This window comes from Motacilla alba, chromosome 9 (genome assembly GCF_015832195.1).
Source record: "Motacilla alba alba isolate MOTALB_02 chromosome 9, Motacilla_alba_V1.0_pri, whole genome shotgun sequence".
Taxonomy (NCBI): domain Eukaryota; kingdom Metazoa; phylum Chordata; class Aves; order Passeriformes; family Motacillidae; genus Motacilla; species Motacilla alba.
The window spans coordinates 13,698,169-13,724,845 of record NC_052024.1 but is presented as its reverse complement, the minus strand read 5'-3'; the positions used below and the strand labels follow the sequence as shown (position 1 = coordinate 13,724,845).

The 26,677-nt window shown below is 36.7% G+C and overlaps 1 protein-coding gene across 4 annotated transcripts in view; it reads left to right on the top strand.

The window, feature by feature from the left end:
- Window positions 1-26,677, top strand: part of OPA1 (OPA1 mitochondrial dynamin like GTPase) — a 48,171-nt gene that overhangs the window by 12,323 nt on the left and 9,171 nt on the right. For all 4 annotated transcript variants that reach the window (XM_038145694.1, XM_038145692.1, XM_038145693.1 and 1 more), the window contains 22 exons: window positions 2,443-2,496; window positions 3,545-3,649; window positions 4,546-4,632; window positions 5,495-5,608; window positions 5,935-6,015; window positions 6,419-6,493; window positions 6,824-6,895; window positions 7,030-7,129; window positions 7,637-7,767; window positions 8,305-8,377; window positions 8,469-8,541; window positions 9,034-9,149; window positions 9,747-9,811; window positions 10,393-10,469; window positions 10,725-10,890; window positions 11,377-11,529; window positions 12,120-12,228; window positions 12,879-12,958; window positions 14,088-14,228; window positions 15,540-15,656; window positions 16,909-17,002; window positions 17,321-17,431. In XM_038145694.1, the coding sequence (XP_038001622.1) occupies window positions 2,443-2,496; window positions 3,545-3,649; window positions 4,546-4,632; window positions 5,495-5,608; window positions 5,935-6,015; window positions 6,419-6,493; window positions 6,824-6,895; window positions 7,030-7,129; window positions 7,637-7,767; window positions 8,305-8,377; window positions 8,469-8,541; window positions 9,034-9,149; window positions 9,747-9,811; window positions 10,393-10,469; window positions 10,725-10,890; window positions 11,377-11,529; window positions 12,120-12,228; window positions 12,879-12,958; window positions 14,088-14,228; window positions 15,540-15,656; window positions 16,909-17,002; window positions 17,321-17,431 (2,194 nt within the window). The remainder of the gene's footprint in view (window positions 1-2,442; window positions 2,497-3,544; window positions 3,650-4,545; window positions 4,633-5,494; window positions 5,609-5,934; window positions 6,016-6,418; window positions 6,494-6,823; window positions 6,896-7,029; window positions 7,130-7,636; window positions 7,768-8,304; window positions 8,378-8,468; window positions 8,542-9,033; window positions 9,150-9,746; window positions 9,812-10,392; window positions 10,470-10,724; window positions 10,891-11,376; window positions 11,530-12,119; window positions 12,229-12,878; window positions 12,959-14,087; window positions 14,229-15,539; window positions 15,657-16,908; window positions 17,003-17,320; window positions 17,432-26,677) is intronic.

Sequence of the window (26,677 nt, the reverse complement as noted above, 5' to 3'; positions counted from 1 at the left end):
ACCATCTCACAATCAGGAGAAGATACTAAAAACAAAAATTTAGTTTTCTCTTGTTGATTTTTTTGGGGGGGCAGCCTGTTAAATATTTAGCAGTAAAATTGTTTACAACTGCACTGTGCATGGCTGCTTGAATGCATTTTGTCTGGGCCTTGATATTTTCATTTAAATTATTAGAAATCTTTGTAGTTCTGAACATTATCAATTTTTAATTATTTGTAGTCTAGTTAGAGAATGTACAAGTCCAAAAGCTGTGGTTTCAAAGGTACTGAATTTTCAGATGCACCTAATTATTTTATGCTATATGTGATAAAGGCTGTTGAAAAGCAACTGCTGTGCAAAATGTGTAACTCCATAAGGAGCTTTTTGGTATTTGAGTACTCACAGATATCTATGTGCAAGGGCCCTTGATTAAAAATAAGTCTCCAGTATTCTTTTCTCATAATTCTTTATGATGGCAATGGGGAAAGAGGGAGGAATCTTGAGTTACAAACCATATTGAACTGGATTAAACAAATACTCATGTACCTATATAAACATACTTTAATAGTTGATTTTTGGAGGGGGGATAGAAATCAGAGATCAGTCTTATGTGACTTAGTACTTCAAACTGATACTTCAGCTTTTATTGGCAACTTCACAATTTCTAGCAATATTGTGGACCACATGTTCAAAATACTGTATGTACTAACATTGAAATCACACCTGCACCAAGCACTGAGGCAGTGACATCATTCTAGAGCTGTTTGTTGGTTTTGACATAACTTACCTAAAGTCCTTGTTAGAATTAATCATCTAGTGCTAGATGGTTCTTTGCCTAAGATCTCGCAATATTGTGCAATATTTTGGCTTTCTGCGTTGAACAGAAGCTTCAGCTCTCACAGACAGTGCCCGTGGTTGGAGGTGTCTGTAGGGAAGCACTTCAGAGGTGCATCATGGCCCCACAAGTCCTTTGAGAACAGCAGAGAGCAGGAAAATGTTACCTCCTTTGAGAGTCTGCAGCACATGGAAGAACTTTGTTTTCCTTATCTTTCCTGAATTTTCTTGCTGCTTTTGGCTCTGCACATCACTCTCTTTGCCTTCCTGTTATTTTCCCCTTAAATCTCTGAGGTGTTGGAGGTGTGTGTATATGTAAATGTTTATTTACATATAGCAGCTTGTGGCTGCGCACAGCAAGTCCTCTGTTCAACTAACCCTGTTTCTGATGTACTCTTGCTACCACTGAACTAATTAACAGCAATGAAAAGTTAATTTATAGCATTTTGTCTTTGCTCTTTATGAAAGAAAATAATGGCAATATGATGGAAGTGTCAGCTTGGATTTCTTTCTATAAAGTGCAGACACAATTCTTCAGGCTTAACAGCTAAATGATATTGAGCACTACGAATACTTGTGGATTCTAATTCTTGTTTAGTCTGTAACAACTCTTGTAAAGTTTTAGTAGTGGAATTAATTTGTGTCTAAATAACAGCTGTCCTCTGCATATTAGATAATATGCTCTTTCTCATTTAAAGCCAACTTGAGTTGTAAATGTCACATGGGCTTTATCACCTGAACTTTATTTAAATACTGACACACTCAATAATTGTTTAGGTTACCATTTTTTTCTAAATTGAATATTTTATCAGTCAATCATTAGATTTTGTTGTTTGGAAATATTTACATCATAAGAATCTGTATTCCATCATTAATGCTTTTTGTCTTTGTGTTATTGAAAGGGGATTGTTTAAAACAACTGTTTACTGCATCTTGATGAACACATTTTAGGAACATTTGGCTTAGAATGTTTCTTAGTGCTTGATCTTATTACATTAATTCCTTGAATCTCAAGATGTCTTGTACTATAATATCCTAATTTTTCCAGTTTTAATGTAATTTAAATAATTTTGAAATAACCCTTCAAGACTATCCTGCCTATCTAAAATGTATGAAGTTGTGTAGCACATTTAGAATTCTCACAAATATGAAATAAGAATGCTTATGAATATTCATAAATAGTGAATACTTACCTGCAAGTATTTTCTGTAGCAAGCAGGTATTCAGTGATTTTATCACATTAGGTTGGTGTTAATTCAGAAAGTGGATATACAAGATCCTGAGAGTTTGACCACTAAAACTACATTTAGTTCAGTGGCCACAAATCTCAGGACCATATGAAGCTGCTTTTCCTTAAACCCACTTTCCCAGTATTAAGTCTTGAAGGGTTAATTTTTACATTTGCATGTACTGAAATTCAGACAATTCTTTGATGTAAAGCTCCTGTTACAGATGGGGCTTTCCATCAGTTTTAAATTTCAAATGCTAATTGAAGAATTTTATTTGCTGTGAAGTGCATGTCGAGTCATTTTTCTTATGTGGAATGAAACTTTCAGCTCGTAATTTGGTTACTTACAGTGCTTAAACTAAACAAGTGATGGTGGTAGCCATGATTATTTTTCTTTGTAGGTTTCTGACAAAGAGAAGATTGATCAACTTCAAGAAGAACTGCTACGCACTCAGGTGACTCTTCTGAGTTATTGATGCCTTAAGTAGTGGTTTATGTGCAGCAGATTCAGGTTTACTAGACAAAAGCACACCTGAAGTATATTTGGTAAAAATGCAATGCTTTTTTCAATCTCTGAATCTATCGATGCAGAGTCCCCTGTGTTGGCACAGAGCAAGGGTCAGTCTAGTCTGTTCTTCTCTGACAATGACTTACAGAAAGCAAGACCTCATTCCAACCAAGTTTTAATCTCACCTTGATTAGCAAGACAGAACTAGTTATTTTTAAGCTAGATTTTTTCAGGGATGATTCACATTAGTCATAGTTGTCAGTGTTTTGGTTTTCTTGCTCACATTAATCTACAAGTAATCTTTTATCTGCAGGCTTCTAAATTGATTGGTTCTTCGGCTCAGCTACATTATTTTATAGGGGCTTTCCTAACCTCATGATGTATTTGCTAGTTTTAAGTGCATTTATTACTTACTTTTTTAATAATATACTTTTTTTTTTTTTTAAGTACACTCAGGCCAAATACATTTCCACATTGTAGAAAAACATTTTCAGAGTAGATATCAAAACCATATACATCTCTCATCTTCAGAGTACTACTGCAATCTCCTAAACAGGGCTAAGCTGGTACAGTCGTCTAAATCTGAGGTTTTATGCTGAAAAAGGGATCTAAACGAGGCTTGCAAATTTACATTCAAGCTCCATTTTGATTGAATGGCCAGTTCCCACTGACACTGATTTTTGTCTGGTTCCATATGGGTAGCTCCTTTGAAAATGGTGCTTAAGATGCTTTAATATTGATCATTGTGTTCTGAGGTTTGAACAGTGTGCTCTTATAAAAACTTTTGAAGCAAAAGGGTTGCATTAAAAAAAAAAGTAATTCTAACACTCTTCTCTTGGTGACCTTGTATTCTTAATAACTAGTGATCATGAAGGTTTCTATATTTTTGAAAGACCTGCCTGAAGGATTATAAGTTTTTTATAAGGTAAATCTTTGTTCCTATTGAATCTATTATGTCCATAATTACACAAATGTGTTTGTACTACTTTTTGTAGCTAAAATACCAAAGAATGCTTGAGCGATTAGAGAAGGAGAACAAAGAACTGAGAAAATTGGTACTGCAAAGAGATGACAAGGGAATTCATCAGAGGAAGTTAAAGGTACGTGTTACAAAACCCCATTGAAATATAATTACACCATATTTTCCATTATGCTATTCTAAATTGCATTTGTTAATTCATATATAAACTTATAATATTTGTTTTAAGATACCTCTGTTAATTTTTGAGTCATCAGAACTTTCATACATCCTTTATTTTTTAACTATATAACTTTTGGAAGTGGCTTCAATTGAAAACCACAAAGGGATTACCATGTCAACTAAATAACTTACCTAAGAGATTGGGAAATGTGGCTTGGTTTTTTCATGTAGCTTTACTGTATTTTCAGATAATCTTGCTTCCAACTCTTCTTGCACACACAGCCTGATACCTTTGTGCTTTGTCGTGGGTCTCATTGAGTTTGGTAGGAGCAAGTTATGGGGTCAGGGAACATCATTTAATGACGGTATAAATCCAGTGAGACTAGCTTTTGTTTTTGTCTGCCAGTATCCTGAGCATTTTAAAAATAGATGTTTTCTGCTTCTCTGTTTGATTTGTTAACCAATATGGATCTTACTCTTTCCTCTGGGAACTGAAAGATGAATCTTACTTGTGCATAATAAGTTTGATAACTCAGTATCCTTGTTAATGTTTATTGTTCATCAAACTAGATAATTCTAGATGTTCAGTGGAAGAAACTCAGTTTAGCTTAACCTGAAAGCTGCAAAGTTTGCTATACATAGGAGCTTTCATTTTCCTCCTTCATCCACAGGAATCAAGGAGTGACTTTACTTGGTATTGTATTTCGTAGAAAATGATAACTGCAGTATAGACAGCTGTGGTTTCAAACCATCAAGAGAAAGTAAAAACATTTTTACACAAATTTACAGAAGAAGTAGTCTGAAACTTCTGTTCTCTTATTTGGCTGTGTTTTCTCTGTGTACTTATTTTTGTAGAAGTCCTTGATTGATATGTATTCTGAAGTACTTGACATCCTGTCTGATTATGATGCTAGTTATAACACTCAAGATCACCTACCTCGAGTAAGTAGATAACAAGTTAAATGATTTCTACTGAAACACCAGTTTTGCAATTAAATAGAACATTTCATTATATTCCAGAATAATCCAGAGTTAGTGTTAGCCTATTTTCTTGTAACTCCACCTTTTTGCTTAAGACACATCTTTCATTTTAAAAGCAGTAAGATAATTTTGAAAATAACAAATTTACCCATGCTAAGCCTGTTTTGGCTCTTAGATAAACCCTGTCTAGATTCAGTTACTGCTGCTGTGCTCAGCTTTCCATTTTAAATGGTTTCAGTCCGTGCATCTCATCCTCCTCAGCTTTGTAAAATGTTTGTTATTTCCCACTGTGTGTGAGTGGAGCTGAGTGATTAAGGTGCCCTATCCATCTCTCCACAGCATGCTGCTGTTGAGGAAGGGGATTTGGGAGGGGGTTAGCCTGACTGCTGGTGTAGGAGAGAGCCAGGGATGCTTCCAGCTTGCACAACCACCTGTAGTATTGGTAGGTTCTATAGGAAGCCATAAGATGGAGAAACTCAGGATTCAGCTCGTTCCGGGCAGAAGCAGCATCTACCACATGAGTAGTGTTTTGCCTGCTGAAAGCATTTTGTACAAGAAGAGGAGAGCTGCCTGCCATGAGAGCAACAAGCCCTCCCTTTCTTCAGTAGATGCTCTGGCAGGGTGCTTTGTGGACTGTGCTCTCTTAAGCACAAGTCAGGTTTTTTTGCTTGACAACAAGTTAGTACTTCTTCAAAACCATGCATTTATTATCGAGCAGAATACAGCTGGCGTTGATACAGATGTATCTCTTCGTAGCCAGCTTTTATCTAAACTTCCAAAATGTCCTTCCAAAAGCCAATGGCTGTTTAAACTTTCACTTAAGGTGGTGGTGGTTGGAGACCAAAGTGCAGGAAAAACCAGCGTGTTAGAAATGATTGCCCAGGCCCGCATATTCCCTCGAGGGTCTGGGGAGATGATGACACGTTCCCCTGTCAAGGTAAGAAACATCCTCTTCTCTGAATCAGCATTTGCTGTATTGTTCTCCCTCTGATTATGACATTGATTGAAGCATACATATACATAGGTTTATAAAATGGCCTGTAAACAAGGGAGTTGTTTCAGCCAATGACAAGAGCTCTGCAGGTCTGTATATGATCCATGTGTCCTGTCTGAGTAGTAGCAGTACCATTTAGTAATTTTGTGCTAAAAGAGCATTACCTGTAATTGTGTTTCTACAGAGGGAAGTGTACATATACCATGTACTTCTCATGTTTCTCTGTGTTAGATTTGCTATACTTTCTCATTAAAGCTTTTAACATTTAGGTGACCCTTAGTGAAGGTCCCCACCATGTGGCTTTATTCAAAGACAGCTCTCGGGAGTTTGATCTGACCAAAGAGGAGGATGTAAGTATGATAAAGTGACTGGAAGTTAATGAGACCTCTGTTGATTCTCTGAATAATTTTATATCTCTGTGATCCCTATGCCTCTGTTCAAGTAGAGTGAAAGATGTTTAGTGGGGCAATGCATTGTATTAGCTATTAAATTATCTCTTTGACTGGTACTGAAGTGGATAAAATGTTGAGTGCTCCTTGTGCTGAGACACTTTTTGAAGTATGAAGGGATCTGCAGGTAATCTGTCCTTTAGTACCCTCCCCATTTACCAGACTTACTAAACATGCATTTGAAATATTACTTATAAACTGAGATCTTCATCCCTAACTAAAAGTGGTTTTCTGTGTAGGTAATTTTTCTTCTATCACAGTAATAAAGAATTTTGTGTTTGATATTTTGCTTTTTTTGTAACAGCTTGCAGCTTTGAGAAATGAAATAGAAATCAGAATGAGAAATAGTGTGAAAGAAGGGTGTACTGTTAGCACTGAGGTAAGACTTTTCAAATATTTCATGGTAAATATATGTATGTGTTTTGGAAGTATTCTTCAGCTGGGGGACTGTGATGAATCCAGTCTGCATACACTTTGTATTTTGCAGTATACAAAGTGTATTTGGACTGTTTAAATCAGTTTTAAAGGACAATACTGCATTTATACTTGCATTGAAAGTTGTACTTCCTATTTAAAAGTGATGGGTTATTGCTGAATAATACATGTGTATAAATATGTGTTCATATAGTTTTATATATGTGTGTTTGTCTGTGTAACTATACTCAAAGTAGATGGTGTATAAACTTCTAATTTCAATTTTATTTCACAGACCATCTCCTTAAGTGTGAAAGGTCCTGGTTTGCAGAGAATGGTATTGGTTGATTTACCTGGAGTCATTAGTGTGAGTATGCAATAATTTAAAAAATGAAGACATGTAAATGAAGTCATGTTATTGATGAGAACATTAGCTGTTTGGGGGTTTTTAACATTTTTTTTGTTTTTCTTTAAATATTTATCTCCATATGCATATTAAAGACTGTGACGTCAGGTATGGCTCCAGATACAAAGGAAACTATCTTTAGCATCAGCAAAGCCTACATGCAGAATCCCAATGCCATCATCCTCTGTATTCAAGGTACTAAGAGTCTAAGCAATTATCCATTTGTATTTTTAATCATGGTTCATATGGTATTTTTCCTTTTGTGATAATTTGTACTGTACAAAACAGCATGATTTGGAATGTCTGTTTATAAATTAAGCCAATCTGTGCAACCTGTGGCAAAAAGCAACTTTTTGCTAAGAGGTTTTTTTTTAGCATTAAAGAAAAATGGTGGTGATAATAAAATTCAAGTTTTCCACAGCATTGTTTTTGGTGGCAGCATGCAATAATATTGAATATAATATAATGTTGAATATTTTGAGTAAGCTGGTACTTGTTGAAAACTTACCAGACTACACCAAACTACTTTGCTTTGATTCTGAGAATAAAGCATTTTTTCCACTATGTGTATCCAAAAATGGAATATAAGTCTAATTTTACTGGGTTAAGTTTGTAACATGAAACTTAATTGATGGCTACTGTGTTTTCAGTACTGTGTGTTAGATTACATAGTCCCTAAAATAAACTTTATATTTGATTTAGATGGGTCAGTGGATGCAGAACGCAGTATTGTCACAGACTTAGTCAGCCAAATGGATCCCCAAGGAAAAAGGACCATATTTGTGTTGACTAAGGTTGATCTTGCAGAGAAAAATGTGGCTAGTCCAAACAGGGTGAGTCCAAACAGCTGAAACTCTTTTTCTCATATTGTGCTGGCTGAAATAGCACATGGTAAAATACTTGAGATGCTGGGAGAGATATTGGACTTCACCTGCCTGTTCTAGATGTTTTTGAGTGCATATTTCTGTATTCAGTATGGTGATTTTTTTGGTAGTTGTTGTTTTAATCTCTCTCAGGCCTTGCTTTTAGTGATCAGCTAGGGGACTTTAGTCTCAGCTTGCTTTAATACTGATTCCTTTCATAAAGGTGACCTGAGCAAGTTCCATTTCCCAAAAAGGCTAAGGATGTTCTGATATAGGCATTTTTGTTGTGTTTTGTGTTCTGCTGTGTTATGCCTTATTAGATTTGTGCCTTTTTTTTTCATTTGTTTTGTTTTCAGTCTCAGTAGAACTCATAGTCCCATGACAAACTGCTTCCTGCTGTAGTCTATGCATAGCTATGACTAGATCTGGCCTTTAAACTGTCCTGAAGGAATGAAAGTCTCTGTGCAAAGTTAATGATGGTTTTTCTTAAATCCTTTATTTTCACAGATCCAGCAAATCATTGAAGGCAAACTCTTCCCAATGAAAGCTTTGGGTTATTTTGCAGTTGTTACTGGAAAAGGTAAAGAGAGCTCTAGCTTTGCTTGTTTTGTCCTTGGAAGCCCAGAAAGGTGTCTAAATGGAACTGTTGCAGCACTCTTTTCTTTTTGCAGGAAACAGCAGTGAAAGCATTGAATCCATTAAAGAATATGAAGAGGAATTTTTCCAAAATTCAAAGCTTTTAAAGTACGTTGCTATTTTGTCCTTTCTGTTAAAATGAGCCTGTGATGGTAAATGCTAGCATCCATTTTTGTTGTGGAATATAAAAGGATTGCAATGTGAAAACACTAATTGAGATTTAATATGCTTAAATTAAGTATCATGTTGAGGTGACCAATTTATCCTAGTTTCCTAATGCTTGCTGTAAGTCAGTGGAGACAGACAGGCATCTTCAGGCAGCAGTTGATTCCGCTGCAGTTCTGGGTCACTCTTCCAAGGTTTGTGTGTCTCTCCATCCTCTCTACAAGAACTAAGTTTCAGCTTGTCTGAGCACTTAAAGCTGAGAGGAGTATTTTGAAACACTAAGTATTTTAGAGGAAGAGATTTAAATTTGGGTTAGGTACACAGTTACATGTTATTTTCTGCTCTGAGAAGCAAAGCTTTATTCTAGCGAGCAGAAAATGGGGGCCTGAAAGCATAGGTGTGCAGAGAACTTCCTCTGGCTGTCTTTCTTTACAGGACAAGTATGCTGAAAGCACATCAGGTAACAACCAAGAACTTAAGTCTTGCTGTGTCAGACTGCTTTTGGAAAATGGTGAGAGAGTCTGTGGAGCAGCAAGCAGATGCTTTTAAAGGTAATCATGTTTTGAACAAAAAGGGAAATAGCAACTTCCTATTAAACAATTATTTCTTCCATATGCATATAATGTTTTGCCAGCATTCTTGGACAATTGCTTCATATGTTTTGTATGATGAGCATTTCCCATTAATTGATAATTGCTCCAGGTAATTTCTAGAAAAAAACTAAAAAAGTAATTTATGTTGCAAACTACCACTTACTCTAAAAGCCAAAGGAGTAAAAATCTATGAAGAACAAAAATCAAGTTGGGTGGTTTTTTGGTGGGCAAAACACAGTTCTTCCACTGGATTAAGATGTTTAAAATGGCTTCCTATATAAAGGTACTATCTGGTCAGCCAGAGCAGGGCTGATGTGTGCAGAGCTGGAAGCTGAATAACTCCACTGTGCTTTTTTTAATGCATGCAATTTGTAGACAGAATATCTTGGCATAGACAGAAAAAAATTCTACTCATTTGCAGACACACTTAAAGTTCTTGGAGAGTTTTTCACAAGCAACATTTGTAGCAATTTTAAGACCTGCTGAACTTCTAAGTTAGTCATGAAATGCTTATGGACAATTAAAAAAACAAGGCCCTGTTTCTGATTTTTGCAGCCACACGTTTCAATCTGGAGACGGAATGGAAGAACAATTACCCCCGGCTGCGAGAGCTTGACAGGGTAAATTACACTACTGCTATTACTGTGTATTAGGGTTGAAGACTATGAATCTACATTTATGCCTTTTAATTTCATTTGTAAAGGTTTCTTAAAGTTAACATAAAGTACTGACATTTCAAAATTCAAAATAAATTATTGTAGGGGAAGGAAATACTGTTCTTCAAAATTGCGATGCTTCAGCACTTAAGTCCTTCATTCTTCTAGGATACAGTTACCTGACCTAACTTGCCTCCAGGGACAGATCAGTGTTTCTTTGTAATCATGACAGAACCGGCAAAGAGAAGATACATTCCCTGGTCTATCGGACAGAGTAACAAAACAATTGGGATCTCATTTTGTAATTCTTTTATAGAGATCCTGAATATTGAAATGCCATGCCTGGACAAAGGCATGCCAAGAGATGGGGGGGAAATGTATGGCAAACCAGAGTAGTTGATGATATGGACACACATTGTTCAGAACATGACCAGGAGGTATCATTTGATGCTTAAAGGCCTTAAAGAAAAGGTTTTGGACTTTTTTACCTTTTGTATGGAGACATGATCAAACTACACTTAATCTTACTATTTCCTTTTGCACAGAATGAACTGTTTGAGAAAGCAAAGAATGAGATTCTTGATGAAGTCATAAGTTTGACTCAGGTCACGCCAAAGCACTGGTACAGTAATTTTTTCTTCTTTTTTTTTCATAATTTACTAGGAGAAGTTTGCCTTTAAAATGGAGTTCTAGTAAACAACATTCTCAATTATAAGTAAGAAACTGTTTTTCTTGGACAATATATTGTGTTCTTGTGACATGTAGTCTTTTTTTCGGTGTTCCTAACAAATGGAATGCACACCTATTAGTCACTGGTGTACTTGAAACCATCACTTGTGTACTGGAAACTATCAATGTGTTACAACTCTGATTTTAGGGAGGAGATGCTTGAGAAAACTTTATGGGAAAGGGTATCTACTCATGTGATTGAGAACATATACCTGCCAGCAGCACAGACTGCAAACTCAGGGACATTTAACACCACTGTGGACATCAAACTGAAGCAGTGGACTGACAAGCAACTGCCTAATAAAGCAGTAGAGGTGAGTATTTAGTTCTTTAAATTAAAAAATCAAATTAAAACTTAATTAAAATGTAAAATAAAAGCATAACTCCAGAGAAGTAAGATGATGTTTGAATGGCTGACTTCAGTGCTTTTAATTAGCTTACATGTCAGAAAAGGCTGGGAAGATCTTGATGTTGCAGAACCATTCAGAGCAAACCCATTGTATTTTGCTCTTCTGGTGAATTTTGTCTATTAGAGGAAAAAACCCGAACCTGTTTTTACAAGATTAACAAACCCCTCAAGTAGATGTATTCACATTTAATAGATTTATAAAAGTTTAACAGAACTGTGCTTGCTACAAAGGAAAAGGCAGCAAAGGAAAAGTCAGTGATTTATGTTTGTGTGGTTTTTTTGGAAAGTCTCCAGATTTTTGTACTTGAAAGAATTGTAGTAAATGTTCCTTTATCAGCTGGTGTATGGTATAATGGTCCATTTCAGGAGAAATTGTTTGCTAACTTTCCAGGTGGCATGGGAGACTTTGCAAGAAGAATTTTCCCGTTTCATGACAGAAAAAAAAGGAAAAGAACATGATGATATCTTTGATAAACTGAAGCAAGCTGTGAAAGAAGAAACTATTAAGCGACATAAATGGAATGAGAGGGCGGAGGATAGCCTGGTATAATGTAGTGGGCTTTTTTGCCTTGAAATGTTTTTATTAGAGTTGAATAATCAGTATTTTTGCATTCTTTAGCTGTAATCATAAAATTATTATTGTTGTGTTCATCTCATTTTTTATATAGTGTTTTAATTCAGTGTTACTCATTTCATTATTGTCTTTTATTAGTTATTGCCCTAAATAGTGTCTAATAAAACTGGTTTGATTGGTTCATGAACATTCTCCATAACCCACTGGCTGCACAAGGGCAGCATGGTGAGAATTGTTTGGCATCAGCTTATTTGTTCTGTTCAGTGCAGCCCTATAAAATAACATAATTTCATTTCCATCTTTATAGATTCTGTAATCCAGAGGGATTTCATATTTTTGCTTTATTTTTTCCATTATTTATGCATGCTGTAGAAAAGAATCAGAGGCACACAAAAATAATTTTGGCAGTGCTTTGAAAGGTGCCGCTTGAATATCTTGTGTATGCCCAATATAATCTGTTTTAGCAGACATTAAAAATGAAAAGAATACCAGAAATGGGTTATTTACTAAATCCTGAATAAATTATTTACTGTGTGCTAAAGTGACATTGTGTATTGCAGCGGGTGATCCAGCACAATGCTTTAGAAGATCGGTCAATATCTGACAAGCAGCAGTGGGATGCAGCCATTCATTTCATGGAAGAGACGCTCCAAAGTCGGCTCAAAGACAGTGAGTGGTGTCATGTATTCCACTCTTCTTCCCTTTTCAATCTGAGCCAGGCTTGAGCTAGCTCACTTCACTGAAGGACAGCCTTTGTATCAGCCCAACTGACACAGTGGTGACTGCTTGCAGTGGTACTGATACTGACAGAAATATTTAGCAAAATACAGCCTCAAAAGCTCTCATGCTCTTGCTCTTAAAATGAGGCAACTGAATGAGAAGCAGTAGAGATCTGTAGAGTCAAAAAACAGTCTAAATGTACATGTAGGAGAACAGGATAAATTCAGGGAAAATAGTTGGTCTGTTTATGGTTTCTAACATAATCAGTTTTGATGCAAGTTGCAGCCAAGGTAAGATTTGAGGGTTTTTTAATGCATGATTTGGAGCCCGGAGGGTGATCTCAGTAGAGGGTTGTGTTTTTTATATACTTCTTGAAGTATCTACTGATTGGAAGTAATTTTTAAATTTTAATAAAATACATCAACCATTGCTTGAAGTAAAATACATCAACCTTTGCTTGAAGTAAAATACACCTGACTTAACTCAGTGTGGTGTATTTTTAAATGTTCATTCTTGTTCATGTACTTAATTTTGAAAGTATAAATTTGGCTGGTTTCATATATTTTGTTTGATAGTTAATATCATACCTCCTTTTTCAGCTGAATCTGTTATTGAAGATATGGTGGGTCCAGACTGGAAAAAAAGATGGTTGCACTGGGTAGGCCGCACCAAAGAACAGGTAAAAGGAAAAAAATTATAAAGAATTTACAGTTCACTACCTTCAGAAAACTTTGATGATTACTCAATAAGTTTTCAAAACTACCAATTCTCTTCACACTATTTAGATGACTACAAAAAAACCTCACTTGTCATTGTTTTAAATAGCATGGAGAATTTAGTATACATTTCCATGCTCCATCTACAGAGTGACTTGTCAACTCTTTTCCATTTCTCAGCTGAATTACATCTTTGCTATTATGCCATTGACCTGTGTTTTGAAGTTCTTGCAGTAGAAAGAAATCAATGTGAGCAGGTGGAAACTGGGCTAGTCTCTTCTGTACTTTTTATACGTGCCTTCTAAACAGAAGTCACATGCAGTTTCCTGTCATGCTCTATTTGGATTTAATTAATATATGATAGCATTATCACTTGCATTGTAATCAGTTGTATCTTCTGATTGGCCATATTCATCCTAACATCTCTCATTTGCTCATAGGTTTTGGAAATTTCCTTTGAATTTTAATTGCACCTTTTGTTCAATGCCCAGAGATGATAGGCTTTTTATATTATTTTCCTAGATGCTTCTCAAACTGATTCATACTTTAAAGAAGTCAGCAGAATTTAAAAGGATAGAGTAGGAAGTAATTGTTTCAGAGAAAGGAGTTTTACAGTCAGCTAGCTATATGCAGACAGCTATTGGAGCATGGTAGTGACTTCAGCCTATATTAGTTGACTTTTATGAACAACAGCTTAAAGGTATGAACCCATGGAGAGTTCCTGCTAGCTAATAGTCAAAAATTGCAATTTTAATCAGTGTCACGAGTGGTATATGAATGTGAAACCTGCTAGCAGATACACATGCAGGGGAAAGGAGGCTAACACCTATGATTTTTTTCCCACCCTTCTATTCTTGTTCTGCATTTCTGTGTAATAAAAAGGGAAAAAAATAAAATTAACAGTGAGTTATTAATTAAAAATGCTGTATTTGATGTGTCTTTGCATAAATTCCTTTTGAAGTAACTTAATAGTTAATAGTGTCAGAGGTTTTTTCTGCCCTGGCTTATGAAGCAAATAGAGTGTTTATTGGGGAGGTGCTGATGATCTCCGTGTCACTAATAATAAAGTCCAACTAATCATTCCTATCCTAGAATATTCGTAATGAAACAAAAAATGAACTTGAGAAGTTAATCAAGTGCAATGAAGATCATCCAGCTTATCTGGCAAATGATGAAGTAACGACTGTCAGAAAGAATCTGGAAGCAAGAGGAGTAGCAGTGGATCCATGTCTGGTGAGATATAGAATTTAACAAGGCACATGGAAGCCCCCTGTGAACATTTGAATGTTTTCTAGATGCCAAAGAAAAGACTTCATCTGAATACTGAGTTTGTAATGCAGATGTTCCCAAACAAATCACTAAGTGACTGCTTGCACGCAATTCACACACTTCTGTTGGCTGGCAGGCAAAGGCTGTGCAGCACTTTGGAATCTGTCCCTTTAGACTGGAATCAGAATCTGCTGAGCAGACTTTCTTGCCTACATTGTAACAAAGCTTGTTAGAAATTATTGTTCAGATGTATTCAAGGCCTTTGTGACCAAGTTACTGTAAAAACATACTGTGTATCCTAAAGATTTCAGTGTGGTTGTATGTTAAGTTTACAGTTCATTGGTACAATGAAGAGAGAGAATTTTTTTTTAAATACTTGGAAAAAGGCAGGATTTTTTTAGAGTGTCTCAAGGGATTTTATTGTACATCTGAAATGTTCTGGAAAATTACATATCTCATTGCAGTGAAAGGCCCCTAAGGGTAATTAGACCTCTTATCTAATTAAATGTGAGATTTTAAATAAATGAGAATTCAGACATTAATAAGTAATAGATGTAGATTTTCTATAGCTGTGATTTATTTTCTGCAATAACTTTGGCTATCTTTGCACCATTAATACATGCTCTTCTTCTAGGAAGAAGAGTTGTAATATCTGCTACTCCTTTCCTATACAGCACTTAGCATTTTTTATAAAGGTCATAGTAGTGATCCTCTGCATGAGGAGGCTGAGTGCAAACTGAGGTTTTTTCTAGCTAAGCAACTGATTTTCTTAATTATGTTTTATGGGTTTTCCAGAAAGGCATCTTGATACACATGTTTAATTTTGAAGACTTGAAACATAAAAAGCCTAATCAAGAAATGTTATAAATGTTTGTTTATGTAAGACTCTTTAAATATTTCTCTAAGCTTTAATCTGGTTTAATTGATAAATTAATGGGTACAACTCAAAAATGTGTTCTCAGTGTTAATGTAAAAAATGTTTTGTAGTATATAATTTAAACGTGTTTTGGCCACAAACAGTATTTTTAAGCATTCAGTTGTGTTCATGAAGAGTAGATTTTTAAATTGACAAGTCATCCATAGTGTTTGCCAAGTGTAACTAACACATTAATCATATCCCAGTTGCAGACAAATTGCTGAGAAATATTTAGATGTATGTTACATGATAGGAACAGTGGAATTTGGAGTTACATTTTAAATGCAATCATTAATCTAAGCACGATAGTGAGTGTATGTATTTATTTATTTAATCAAATTTAAATACTCTTTTCCTAGATTAAAGACACATGGCACCAAATTTATAGAAGATACTTCCTGAAGTCTGCTTTGAACCACTGCAATCTATGTCGAAGAGGCTTCTATTATTATCAGAAGCATTTTGTGGACTCAGAGGTAAATTAAAGAACAGTTGTTCTTCATCTACACTGGTGTTTTGACTTAATATTTCTATTTCAGTTGAAGAAAGAATCTGATAATACTTCAAAGTAGCCTGACCAGATAGCTGGTGATCTCAGGTACATTTTACATGAGGCTTGTAATGGATAAAATGCCATCCTGATGGTAATTATGTAAAATGACCACTAGGTATCAGCCATGACCTAAACATCTGTTTCTAATCCATGTGCATTGAAAATGCACGGTTAAAACCAGTAGTGTACAGCTGTTGATATGTTTTTGATAGCCATTTCTCCTGCTTTCCCATTGATAGTTGTTTACTTCACTTACACAAAAAAATTTAGAAAACATCCCTATGGATTTATAGGAAAACTATGGTCAGTAAATGTTTATAGTTAATGCTTTGAACCATGTGTGATCAATGGGGAGAAAAATTAACAGCTATGATGTTTCCAAACAGGTCTTTATAAATAACTTTTCCAGTTTTGTGAACCCAAGCTTGTTCAAGAAATGACAGTATGCATCAAATCACTCAAAGAATACCCTATTTTCTTACCATTATATTTTAAATCAAAGAGAAATTGCTTCTCACTTTTTCTCTTAATGAGCCATGAAGCCAGAAATCTTTGTTACTTTAGAAATACCTTTGCCTGTACAAGACAAGAGAGAAGGAGATCACAATATGGAGAGCTACCTCTTCATGACATTTAAACTCCTAATCATATTCCTGTCTTTTTAAAGGTGCCCTGATATGAACTTAATGCTCCCTCCTCCCGTCCTTGCAGGTGTAGAAACTGTCTCTTCTGTTGTTAACAAATACAGCCCTTGGCCCACCCCTGTCTTCAGAAACATTTGTCATGCAGGGAGGCGCAGGCTGGAGCTCAGCTGTTGTCTCTCAGTGTATTTGCTACCAGCAGTGGTGTTCCAGTGAGCATTAGGTTACACTCCCCAGCCTGCATAAAGTGTGTGCAAATTGTTTTTCCATGGTTTCCCATGATACAGCTCTTTCTGTTGAACACAGCAGACACGAAGGTGATGCAGTGCATTAAATAAGGCTGATGTGGTTCTTGTGAAGTATTTTTGATGTGTTTCCTTGTTACCTACACCAGTAATTCTGTGGGATTTTTGTGCAAGGTCTGGATATATATACACGAGGTTACAGTTGCTGCTAAAAGTGTCAAGAGATTCCTGTGTGTGTAGGATGTTCACCGGACATCAGGGCTCTGACCCCACAATTCTGTCATTCCAGCTTGAATGTAATGACATCGTCCTCTTCTGGCGAATACAGCGAATGCTGGCCATTACAGCAAATACCCTGAGGCAGCAGCTCACCAACACTGAAGGTAAGGCTCACTCAGTGGAAGGGCTTGAAACAAAAAATTATCTCCTTCTAAAAAAGTCATCCCATAATAATTTTGCTTAGAGGGGAAATACCCTTTGAAATTAAAAAATCTTCCTCAAATAATTTCCATTCTTAATGGCCCAAAGAAAGGGCTTCTATGTTCAGAAGTTTGCTTCTTCTCCTATCAGATTAATAAGTGTGGTAACATATATTGTGTCTCAAACAGACCTTCCCAAATTCCTGTCCTTAGGTCACTGGAGTTGCAGAAGTGTTGCCACTCACTTTCTTTTGGTTGCTTTGTTGTTTTGCTTTTTTACAGTAAGGCGCTTGGAGAAGAATGTAAAGGAAGTGCTTGAAGATTTTGCTGAAGACAATGAAAAGAAGGTGATGCTCCTAACTGGCAAGAGAGTTCAGCTTGCAGAAGATCTCAGTGAGTACCCACTCTACACTGTTTTGGAATGAGCTTGAAATTTAGCAAATTCTAGCACTGTCCTTGAGAATATTCAGTGTGATATGGGTTGTTCATGTGCTGGCATTTATTAAATTTCATAGAGATTTTTTTCTTAAATATGGTTTACTGATTCTAAGGTGGACAGGGATAGTATAGTGTGATAATATAATTTACACTAGATGTAACTTCACTTACATAAATATATTGAAAAAAGGTAGTTTAAACAGAGTAATAGTTAAAGGGAGATTCCCCTTCCAGAGGGATTACAGTAGTTTAATGCTCTGGGTAGCTCAAGAAGTGCTCAAAAACCATTAGGGTTTTATGATTAATATAATAAAATTGTTTTCCTTTAGAAAATGTAATATTATGGAATTGTGAATAGGAGTTTTGGTGAGATAGGGCAAATACCTATATGTTCTTGACTGATCTCTGAAACAGATGCTATGACTGTATAATTTTCATGATAGGCACATAATTTTTTCCAAACATTCTGTGTTGCTTTTGAAATCCTATATCAACCTTTATGTAAACAGTCTTTTAAAGTAGGTAGAATGTGTTTACAGCATAAGAGGTTCTCCTCCTCTCTATAACTGTTGAGGTAAAATGAGTGGTAGCTATATAGTATGATGCAGACTTTTTTGAAAGAAAAAGTTGAGGAAGTTCTCTTTTTCAAGCAGTGCTGCTTGCTTTATTGCTTTGATGCTGGATGCTGACTTTTTGGGCTTTTTTTCCTGCACAAACACTGGTATAGAGGGAACCTTGGTGGTTTTGATTTATCCTCAAGTATTCAGTGTTTTAAAACAAAATTAAAAAACCCTAACATGCCCATGATGTTTAAATTAACGTGTCTTTATTTTGAACTGAAATTGACTTAGAATTTTTGTATTGTCAACTTTGCTTTTCCCCAGCCTCGGTAATAGGCTCCCATTTCAAAGCAGTGGCAGCTGAGGTCATTATTTTGTAAACTAAGACTAGACCTGTAGGAGCAGCCTGTGTGTGTTCATAACCTGAGGTGTCAGTGCACTGGTAGAAATGCTTGAAGTGTGTAGGTTGCATTTCATAAATTACTGTGTAGCAAAAACATGTCACTGCACTGTATTTCTTTAAATTCAGGAGGTCACAGATCCCCCACACTTTATTCTAAAGAAATGATTGTTACTCAGTACAAAACAATGTATGATGACATGTTCTGCTTTATTGTACCTGTGGGAAGATTTTAAAACTACCACTGCTTAGCTCTGTACTCAGATCAGCTGTGTTCGTTCTGCATGCTTTTATTGCTAAGTGATTTTTATGGGAATATGACTGGGAAAGGGGGGGTCTTTCCATTTCCCTTGGTGAATAGAATGCTTTTCTATGGTGCATTTTTTTATACCCCTGAGAGAGATTTTGATAGCATAAAGCATTGAACTCTCAGATGGCTGTAATTTCAGTGTAGTAGGACTTAGTAGTTTCCTAAAGGAGAATCCTGACTCTTGTGACACACATTCATAAAGTATATTGGTATTTTAATTAGGAAGGGAAGTGATCTGCTGAATCACAAAGTCCAGTCTCTATTCCATGCAGCTGTGTTTATATAACCCAGCTGATTTGAGTATCTTGAGCTCTGTCTTCAAATCAGTTACTTGTTGGGGCTCACTATTGACACTGAAAATATGTTCCAGGATGTCATTCTTCTGGTGGTTACAAATAGACTTCTAATTTCCAGTCTAAATTTGTAAATACGGGGCTGGGATTCACTTCCTGATTAGAAACTCTACTTGCAAATGTAAATTATTTATATACCTGAGGTTGGGATGATTCCTTGATGCTGATTATATGGGAACACCGTCTCACTGCTGTTTTATCAATCTTTTAGTGCTGAAGCATTGGAAGTGTTTTATTGTTTATTCAGGATACTGGTTAATGGCTATTACTCATATGGGTGACCAAGTCTCATGATGAGAGCTCACATAGGACTCAAAACTTGAGCAGGTTTTATTGTCTGTGTTCTACAGCCTTGAATGGTACTTAATTCCTATATAAGAATATTCCTTGTATGTCATTTATGCCCTAAATCTTGCTGCTTCTCACCGTTCGTATCTCAAGTTTTATTCTATGTATTTCAAAGAGTGTAAACAGATCTTTGAACAAATTATTAATTTTTTAATATACCAGAGGATGCTTTTCTTCAAAAATAAACTTTAAATGTAACATAAATGTACTCCTTAACATAAGTATTGTCATGATACTTGTACCAGTGAATGGTTACTAAGTTTATGGAAATAAAGAAGCCCTAGAATTAGAGTCCTTTGGGAAGAAAGGTTCGTGAGGTGCAAAAAGGGGCAGAGGAGAATAGCTGAATTGGGAAAACTGAATTTAAAAATGTCCTAAAATGCAATCATTCTATAAGAATGCTTGTACTGAAAGATACACCTGTGGTTGATGTATCCCAGAGTCCTGACCCTGGCAGTGAGCAGGCGTGGGAACAGCATAAGCATACAGTAGTACTTGCCTGTTGTGCTCTCACAGCAGCCCACAATCTGTGGTTCCAAGATTTCCTAATCCTGAGGTAATATCTTTGTGATTAATAGGCATTCATGGAGGGTTTTTTTTCCTCCTGTGAATTTCTCTAATTGCTTTTTGAACTCATGTAAACTTTGGCATCTGCAACATCCTGTAGCAATTAGTTCCAGGGTTCAACTACACATTGTGAGAAAAAGTACTTCCTTTTGTTTGTTTCTGAGCCACCTGCCAGTTTCATTTGGTTCTCCTTAATTCTTGCACTGTGAAAAACATTCAGTAATCTTTTTCTTTTCATTTTTTGCCACTCATGACTTCACAGACGTGTATGCTACCTGCACTTGATGTTCTTTTTTCTGACTTGAAAAGTTCTCATGGTGTAGCTGCTCTTTGCATGGACATTTTTTCCTGGTTTCAATCAGCCTCGCCACTCTTCTCCTCTTTCTTAGTTCCACTAAACCCTTTTTGAGGTGAAAGAGCAGACCTTGCACAAAATATTTGAAATGCATCTACATTATGGATTTATACACCTGTGTTATGATGCTTTCTGGGTTTTATTCTGGTCTTTTTACAGTAATTCCTTGTAGTCTGTTTCCTCTTTTGCCAATTACTGAACAGTGAGCTGATGCTGCAGTGTTCTGTCTGCTACAACTCCCAAGTTCTTGTGGGAAAAGTAATAGCCATGATATTTTCCTTTTCTTGTCATGTTTTAAAACTGTAGGTACAATTGAGATATGTTAATTGTTTTTTTTATTATGAGGATTCAGAAACAAGAGTAATTTGCTATCTGTCTCTTACTTGCCTAACTGGGTACTGTAGGCTTATTCAGCAGTTAATAGGAACCTGTTTTAATGCAGCTGTTCACAACCTCTCTCATAACTCTGGGGCATTATTTTTATTGAAGTTCTTCACCAAAGTTGTCTGCCATTTGGGGAAAACAACCCTGACTTGGATAGCTTCACCAAAAATAGGAGGAATTACATTTACTTTCCAGTTGGCACCTGCCTCTTGATCGTGATCATTGCTGATGGACAAAATACTTTGATTTGAAATTTGTATTTCACACAACCAAGTATTTGCTTAGCTATATCAGTATCTTAAAATATGCTGTGTTCCATAAGAAGTAAAATGGGATAGAAGGAGAGCTGAAAGTACAATGGTAAACATTAATATTTTAAAAGAAGAATTTCACAGAAAAGCCTCTTGGCAAGGTTACCCTGTTTGTATTGCAGGCTTTAGGTCACTGCTTTGGGCTGGAGGGGAAATCTAATGGTGGCAGGTCAGTCCCTTCAAATTCCTGCAGCTGTTACACACAAGTGTCTGCACCTCTACACAAATCTTTTCCATTTGCTCTTTTTTTTTTTTGGATATTAATTACCCTTTATTTCTACAGTACCTTTGAAAATGGATAAGTCAATATATATCCTTTAATTTTATCAGTGAACGTTTGCAGTATTTACAAGTTCCTACTGTTTTCTCCTGTAGTTGTGTTTAACTTTCCAAAGTGAATGATATTGAATATTCGTGCAGGCTGCCTCTGAAGTTACTGAAGGTTTTAAATGTTCTGTGTATTTTAAAATGAAGCCTTGGTTGGTTATTTATAAAAGACAATTATTTGAAGTCACACCTTCCGTAGAACTGTATTAATTATGTTCTTCAGAATTGGGCAATATTTTTTTTTTAAAGGAAAATAATACCTAGGTGAAAGACTTCAATTTCAACATGAATAATGTATTTTCTGCTGTTTTATTTTTAACACAAATGACAGACTCATCATTTCAGCAGAAATACCTTGATAGCACGTGGATAAATCATACCTTTCTGTAGACTGTTTATACCGCGGTAATTGTTGAAAATGTTGAGTTCCCAGTAAAACACTTGGGAGAAGTAGCTCGCTGGTAGCAGGATGTCTCTGTGCCGGCCGTGCTGTGTTTCTCCGCGGGGCCGGAGCGCTGGGGTGCGCTCCGCCGGTGCCGGTGCCGAGCGCGCGGTGGCGCTGAGCGGCCGCGGAGCGAGCGCGGGGCTCCTCCCGGGGCTCCCCTCCCGGGGCTCCTCCCGGGGCTCTCCTCCCCAGGTTCTCCTCCCGGGGCTCCCCTCCCCAGGCTCTCCTCCCGGGGCTCCCCTCCCGCCGCCGGCAGGAAGATGCGCTTTCTGTCCGCTGCACACTTCTGGTTAGCAACTGCATGGAAAGTACTAGTTTAGTAAGCTTTATTAAGAAAAGACTGTTAGGAATTGAATCCTTTAATCATTTCAGAAAGGAAGGGGATCTTGCAGTGTCTTATCCTAAAGCTAAGTGCCATCTCTGCCTATTGCAGTAGCACCTTAAGCGTGCTAGGTGGTGCACATACATGTTGAATGCTTCGGGTGAATCCAAGCTTCAGGCAAGCAGCAGGAGCTTTGCCATTCACTTCACTAGAGTTGAAATCTCACAGACCCAAACGAAATACATATGTCCTATCTTCATTTATTTCTTCTCCTTTTAGTCCTTTTGGAGAGCAAAACTATGAATGTTGCAAAGCCACAGGATAAACAAAACATAGTATGTACAAAGCATCTTTCCTAGGTCAGTGTACTATTCATCCAATATCCTGTGTCCTCACAAGCTGGAAAAGAAAACCCAATCCTTCACCAAATTATAAGTAAAACCATGTGCATGGGAGAGTCATTGGCAGGAGGTGGGAATGCCTGTGGAAACTTGATTCTGAAATTGCTAGGAATGAATGTGAACGGATCAGCCTCCAAGTTCATTTGTCAGTAATGTTGACACCTGTACAGGTGTCGTGGGCTAGCTGAGGCTTTGTTCTGCACAAAAGCTTTTTGAAACATTTGAGGAGTAAGCCCTCACATGAAGAAAATACAGCTTAGGGCCATTTGTTTCAATTCTGTCATACGTTTGTAAGCTATGAAATGTAATAGTTTGCAGAACTTAATTATTTTCTTGTAAAGACTAAAACATATAAAAACTAAGCAAACCAGACTTACAGTGAAATACTTTCAAGTTTTATATCTAAAGTCATTGCTTTGCAGTCACAGCATTAAATTTTTTATTTACTTTTTCTCTTGTTGAATGTAAGCCATTTGCCAACTTGGAGCGTGAATGATTTAATATCATATAGTTATATAATAAACTTGCCATTTTAATGGAGTTAGAAAGCTAAGGTTGGCACTTCCATATGCAAGTTGCTGACTCAGGACCTGAAGTTCCTGTGATTTGGCTAAGCTGAGTAGGTTCTGTTGTGTCTGTTATGTGTAACAAACTGGTTTTAATCCAAGTGAGTCCCCTTTTTTCTTATGCATTTATTCAAAGTTGGGTATAAAGTCTGTGAAGAGTACTTTGCATATAATTACTTGCTCCATGGTTACATTTTTTTCTTTCATTATTGTTAGCTGTAGAACAAAAATGTTGTGTGAAAGTAATCCTATACTGTGGTCATTACTGTAGCCTAATTAAATTTCAGTTCCTTCAGATGACTGCCAATTGTGTTTTGATTTGACCTCTATCTATCGTTCATGACATTGTTGATTACATGTGCTCCTTAAAATCAGGCTTTGACTTGGCTTTCTGAAGCCTTTGCTTCCATTTGCTCTTCTATCATGAGCTTTAACTTTTTTTTTAAAAGGTCACAGTGTTTCATAGGGGCAAAGCTCAGCTGTAGGGGGAAGGATCTCTGAAATAAGCAGATCATAGGTAATTTTCCTGTAGAAACTAGAGGCAGACAAAACAGCTCAAAAGGCAGTGGTTAGTAGTTCTTAAATCAGAACCAGTGTCATTTTCAGTGTTTACAAGTTACAGAAAAAAGGTACCATTTTCAAGATATTTGAAGGTAGTGCCCAAATGTCACCCTTGCTGCCCAAAGACAGATACAGGAAAGAGGAAAGCATCTTAGGAAATGCAAATGAAGGAATAATTTTATTAGACTCTGATTAATTAAGGTTATTGTGTGCTCTTATTGCTTCCACGGTGCCTAAATATTGGAGTTTTAGAAGCTACTTAAGTAAAAATATGGTTACTTTGTAAGACAATTCCAATATGTTACTTTGCAAGACAATTCCAGAGGTGTCAGCGGTTTTGCTTTGATCTCATTCTCCTTTCACCTGGTCACAGCAGCGAGGAACACTCACTCATCTCATCCTGGGCTGGCAGAACATTACACCAGGAAGATGGTGTGGCCTTCTACCCAGAAAGATGCACAGCAGCCATTTCCCTCTGGGAATCCCCAAACAGATCTCCAACTTCTGTTAAGCATGTGCAGGGAGCTGCTGTCTTCACAGTCCCCTGCCAGCAGCTTCCCTGAGGACGTTGGTACGGCCTGTGTCTTATCAGGGGCTGCTTGTCATTTGGAGCACATTCGTTTCTGCCCAGATCTCAATCAGTCACAAAGTGTGGGCTGTCTGTTTCTTAATGAGTTCAGGCTTGCGCTGGTGTCACCAGTGTGCTGATGGCAGCATAATTCCTGTGCTCCCTTTGAGCTCTGTAGAGGTCCTGGTACTCCATGATTCAGGAACTTGGGGGATAGTGTGCTTGGAATCAGTCTGTATGGTTGTGTCTTTGATTTTCTCTAAGTTTGAACCAAAGCAGTATCTCACAGTAGACTTGCAAACTTCCTGTTAGAATGCAAATTAATTATTTTTGCATGACTATCATGTTTTTAATTCCCTGTAGATAATTTAAGAAATCCACCCAAGCCAAGTGTACTTTGATGTGAAGATACTGGTTAAATGTTTAGATTCAGGTTTGTTTTTTTCTCTTGAGTTTTGGGGCAGCAGCATGAAACTAATGAATTAAAACCAGAAGAATGTGTAGGATGGTCTGTGTGTCAAAGTGCAGATAAGGTAGTTCCTGCTTTGTGTCATGGTAGAAAGTGCTTTAGAAAGCTGCATCTTCTCACAGAGGGAAGTAATCCTCAAGGGAGAACATACATCACTTGCAGACATCCTGTGATGGAGTGATGGTTTACTTAACTTAAGAATCCCAGATGACCAAAGCCTGTCTGCTGTGATTTCTTAGTTATTGATGAAGAGTTAGGCACTGATGTCCAGGTCCTAAAACGGATCCTTACAAAGTTCACCACATTTGTCACAGACTAAAAGAAGCCTATCACTTAAAGTTGACATTGAAAAATAGTGATAAACTGCTACATGAATAATGACATGTTTAATGCCTATTAATCTTTCTCTAGACCCTTGTCTCTTGTACTTGAGGGTCATTGTGGTGTTGTCTGCTGAATTTATTTTTTTCCTAAGATTTTCTGAATGATGCAAGGATCAAAATATCTAATTGGATGCTATTTTCTCTTTAGTACTGGTTCCTTGTGAGGGTACTTATTAATCAAAATTTAAGTGCTTATCATGGAGAGATTTACTTATCATGGAGAGATTTACTATTGGTATAAATTACACAGGCTTGTAAATGAACCAATAGATGCTTTTGTTCTAAAGTAGTATGGAGCTGTGGAATGTAATGTTCCCATTTCCAAAAGCTGGAGATGTCAGTGTCATGTATGTTGCACATTGTCAATTGTAGCAGACTCCACTTCACCCATAGGAATGATAGCAAAAAAACCCCAATAGAACCATTTGGATATGGTGACTTAAATTTCTGACTGTTAAACATTATTATTATGATCTAAAATTTCATCTCATCACCATTTCATTTTCTGCCATATTCTAGAGACACTTTAAGTTAAATAGTCCTGATGGCATATTACTTCATTATCTAATTAATTACTGAGTATGCTTTCTTTTGGGTGGAGAAGCACCCAAAAATATATCAGTTATTTTCTATGTTAAAGTCTTTACAGTTTTATGGCCTTAAGGTTACAGTAGTCTTTACATAAGTAGTTCATCTTCATCACTGTGTTTATCCTTTCTGCATAAGGAAAAGTTTATCTTTTGTTGCATCACTGGATGAACCGTTGGGTAGTATTTCTGATTTGCCTCTATGCTTTTCATTATTTGCACACAAAACAATAAGCATCACCACGTTCTGATTCATTCTAGTTTAACAGTTTAGATTTGGAAGTTCAGTCTTCCTGTATCTGTAAGTCTGATTCAAAGTATGAGATTGTTTTATAAGGTTGCCTTGTCATTCTGCTACTGTGCTCTTTCCAGCTGTCCAGTAAGCAACACAGCTAAGTTCTGTTGAAAGACTGAGTTATTAGAGCAGTTTTAATTAAAACATCTGAGATGGAGACGGAGGACTGAAAGATGCCCAAGTCCTTCTACCTTGATATTGCAGACCTTGTGACTCTCATAAACTTGCAACTTAATACAAGGTAATGATCACTGGTACATTAGGCTAACCTCAATGACAGTGTAGAAATAGTTTGTGACCTCGCATCACGGTTTGGTAATATTTTGTTTCCTTCTGTAGACAAGCAGGATTTCCATGAGCATGAATAGCTCATGGAAATGTCTGTTGTATAAAGTCAGTAGTCTACATAATTGTCAGTTTTGCTTTAGCCCCATAGCTGAGTTCTGAAATGCTCTGTCAGAGACAGGATTTCATGCTTACCAGCCTGAGGAGCCCCAGGGATTGTTCCGAGAAGCTCAGCCAGCTTCTGTTCTGTTCTACCAAAGAGGGGGCAAATGTCTGGCCAAAACTGTTTAGTTAAACTGAGAGCTCTCGCCAGTGAATCTGGAGCAGCTATAGATCAAGACGTTGATTAGTAATCTGCTATTTCAACAGCACAATGCACAGTTCCCATTTCTGGGTCTGAAGAT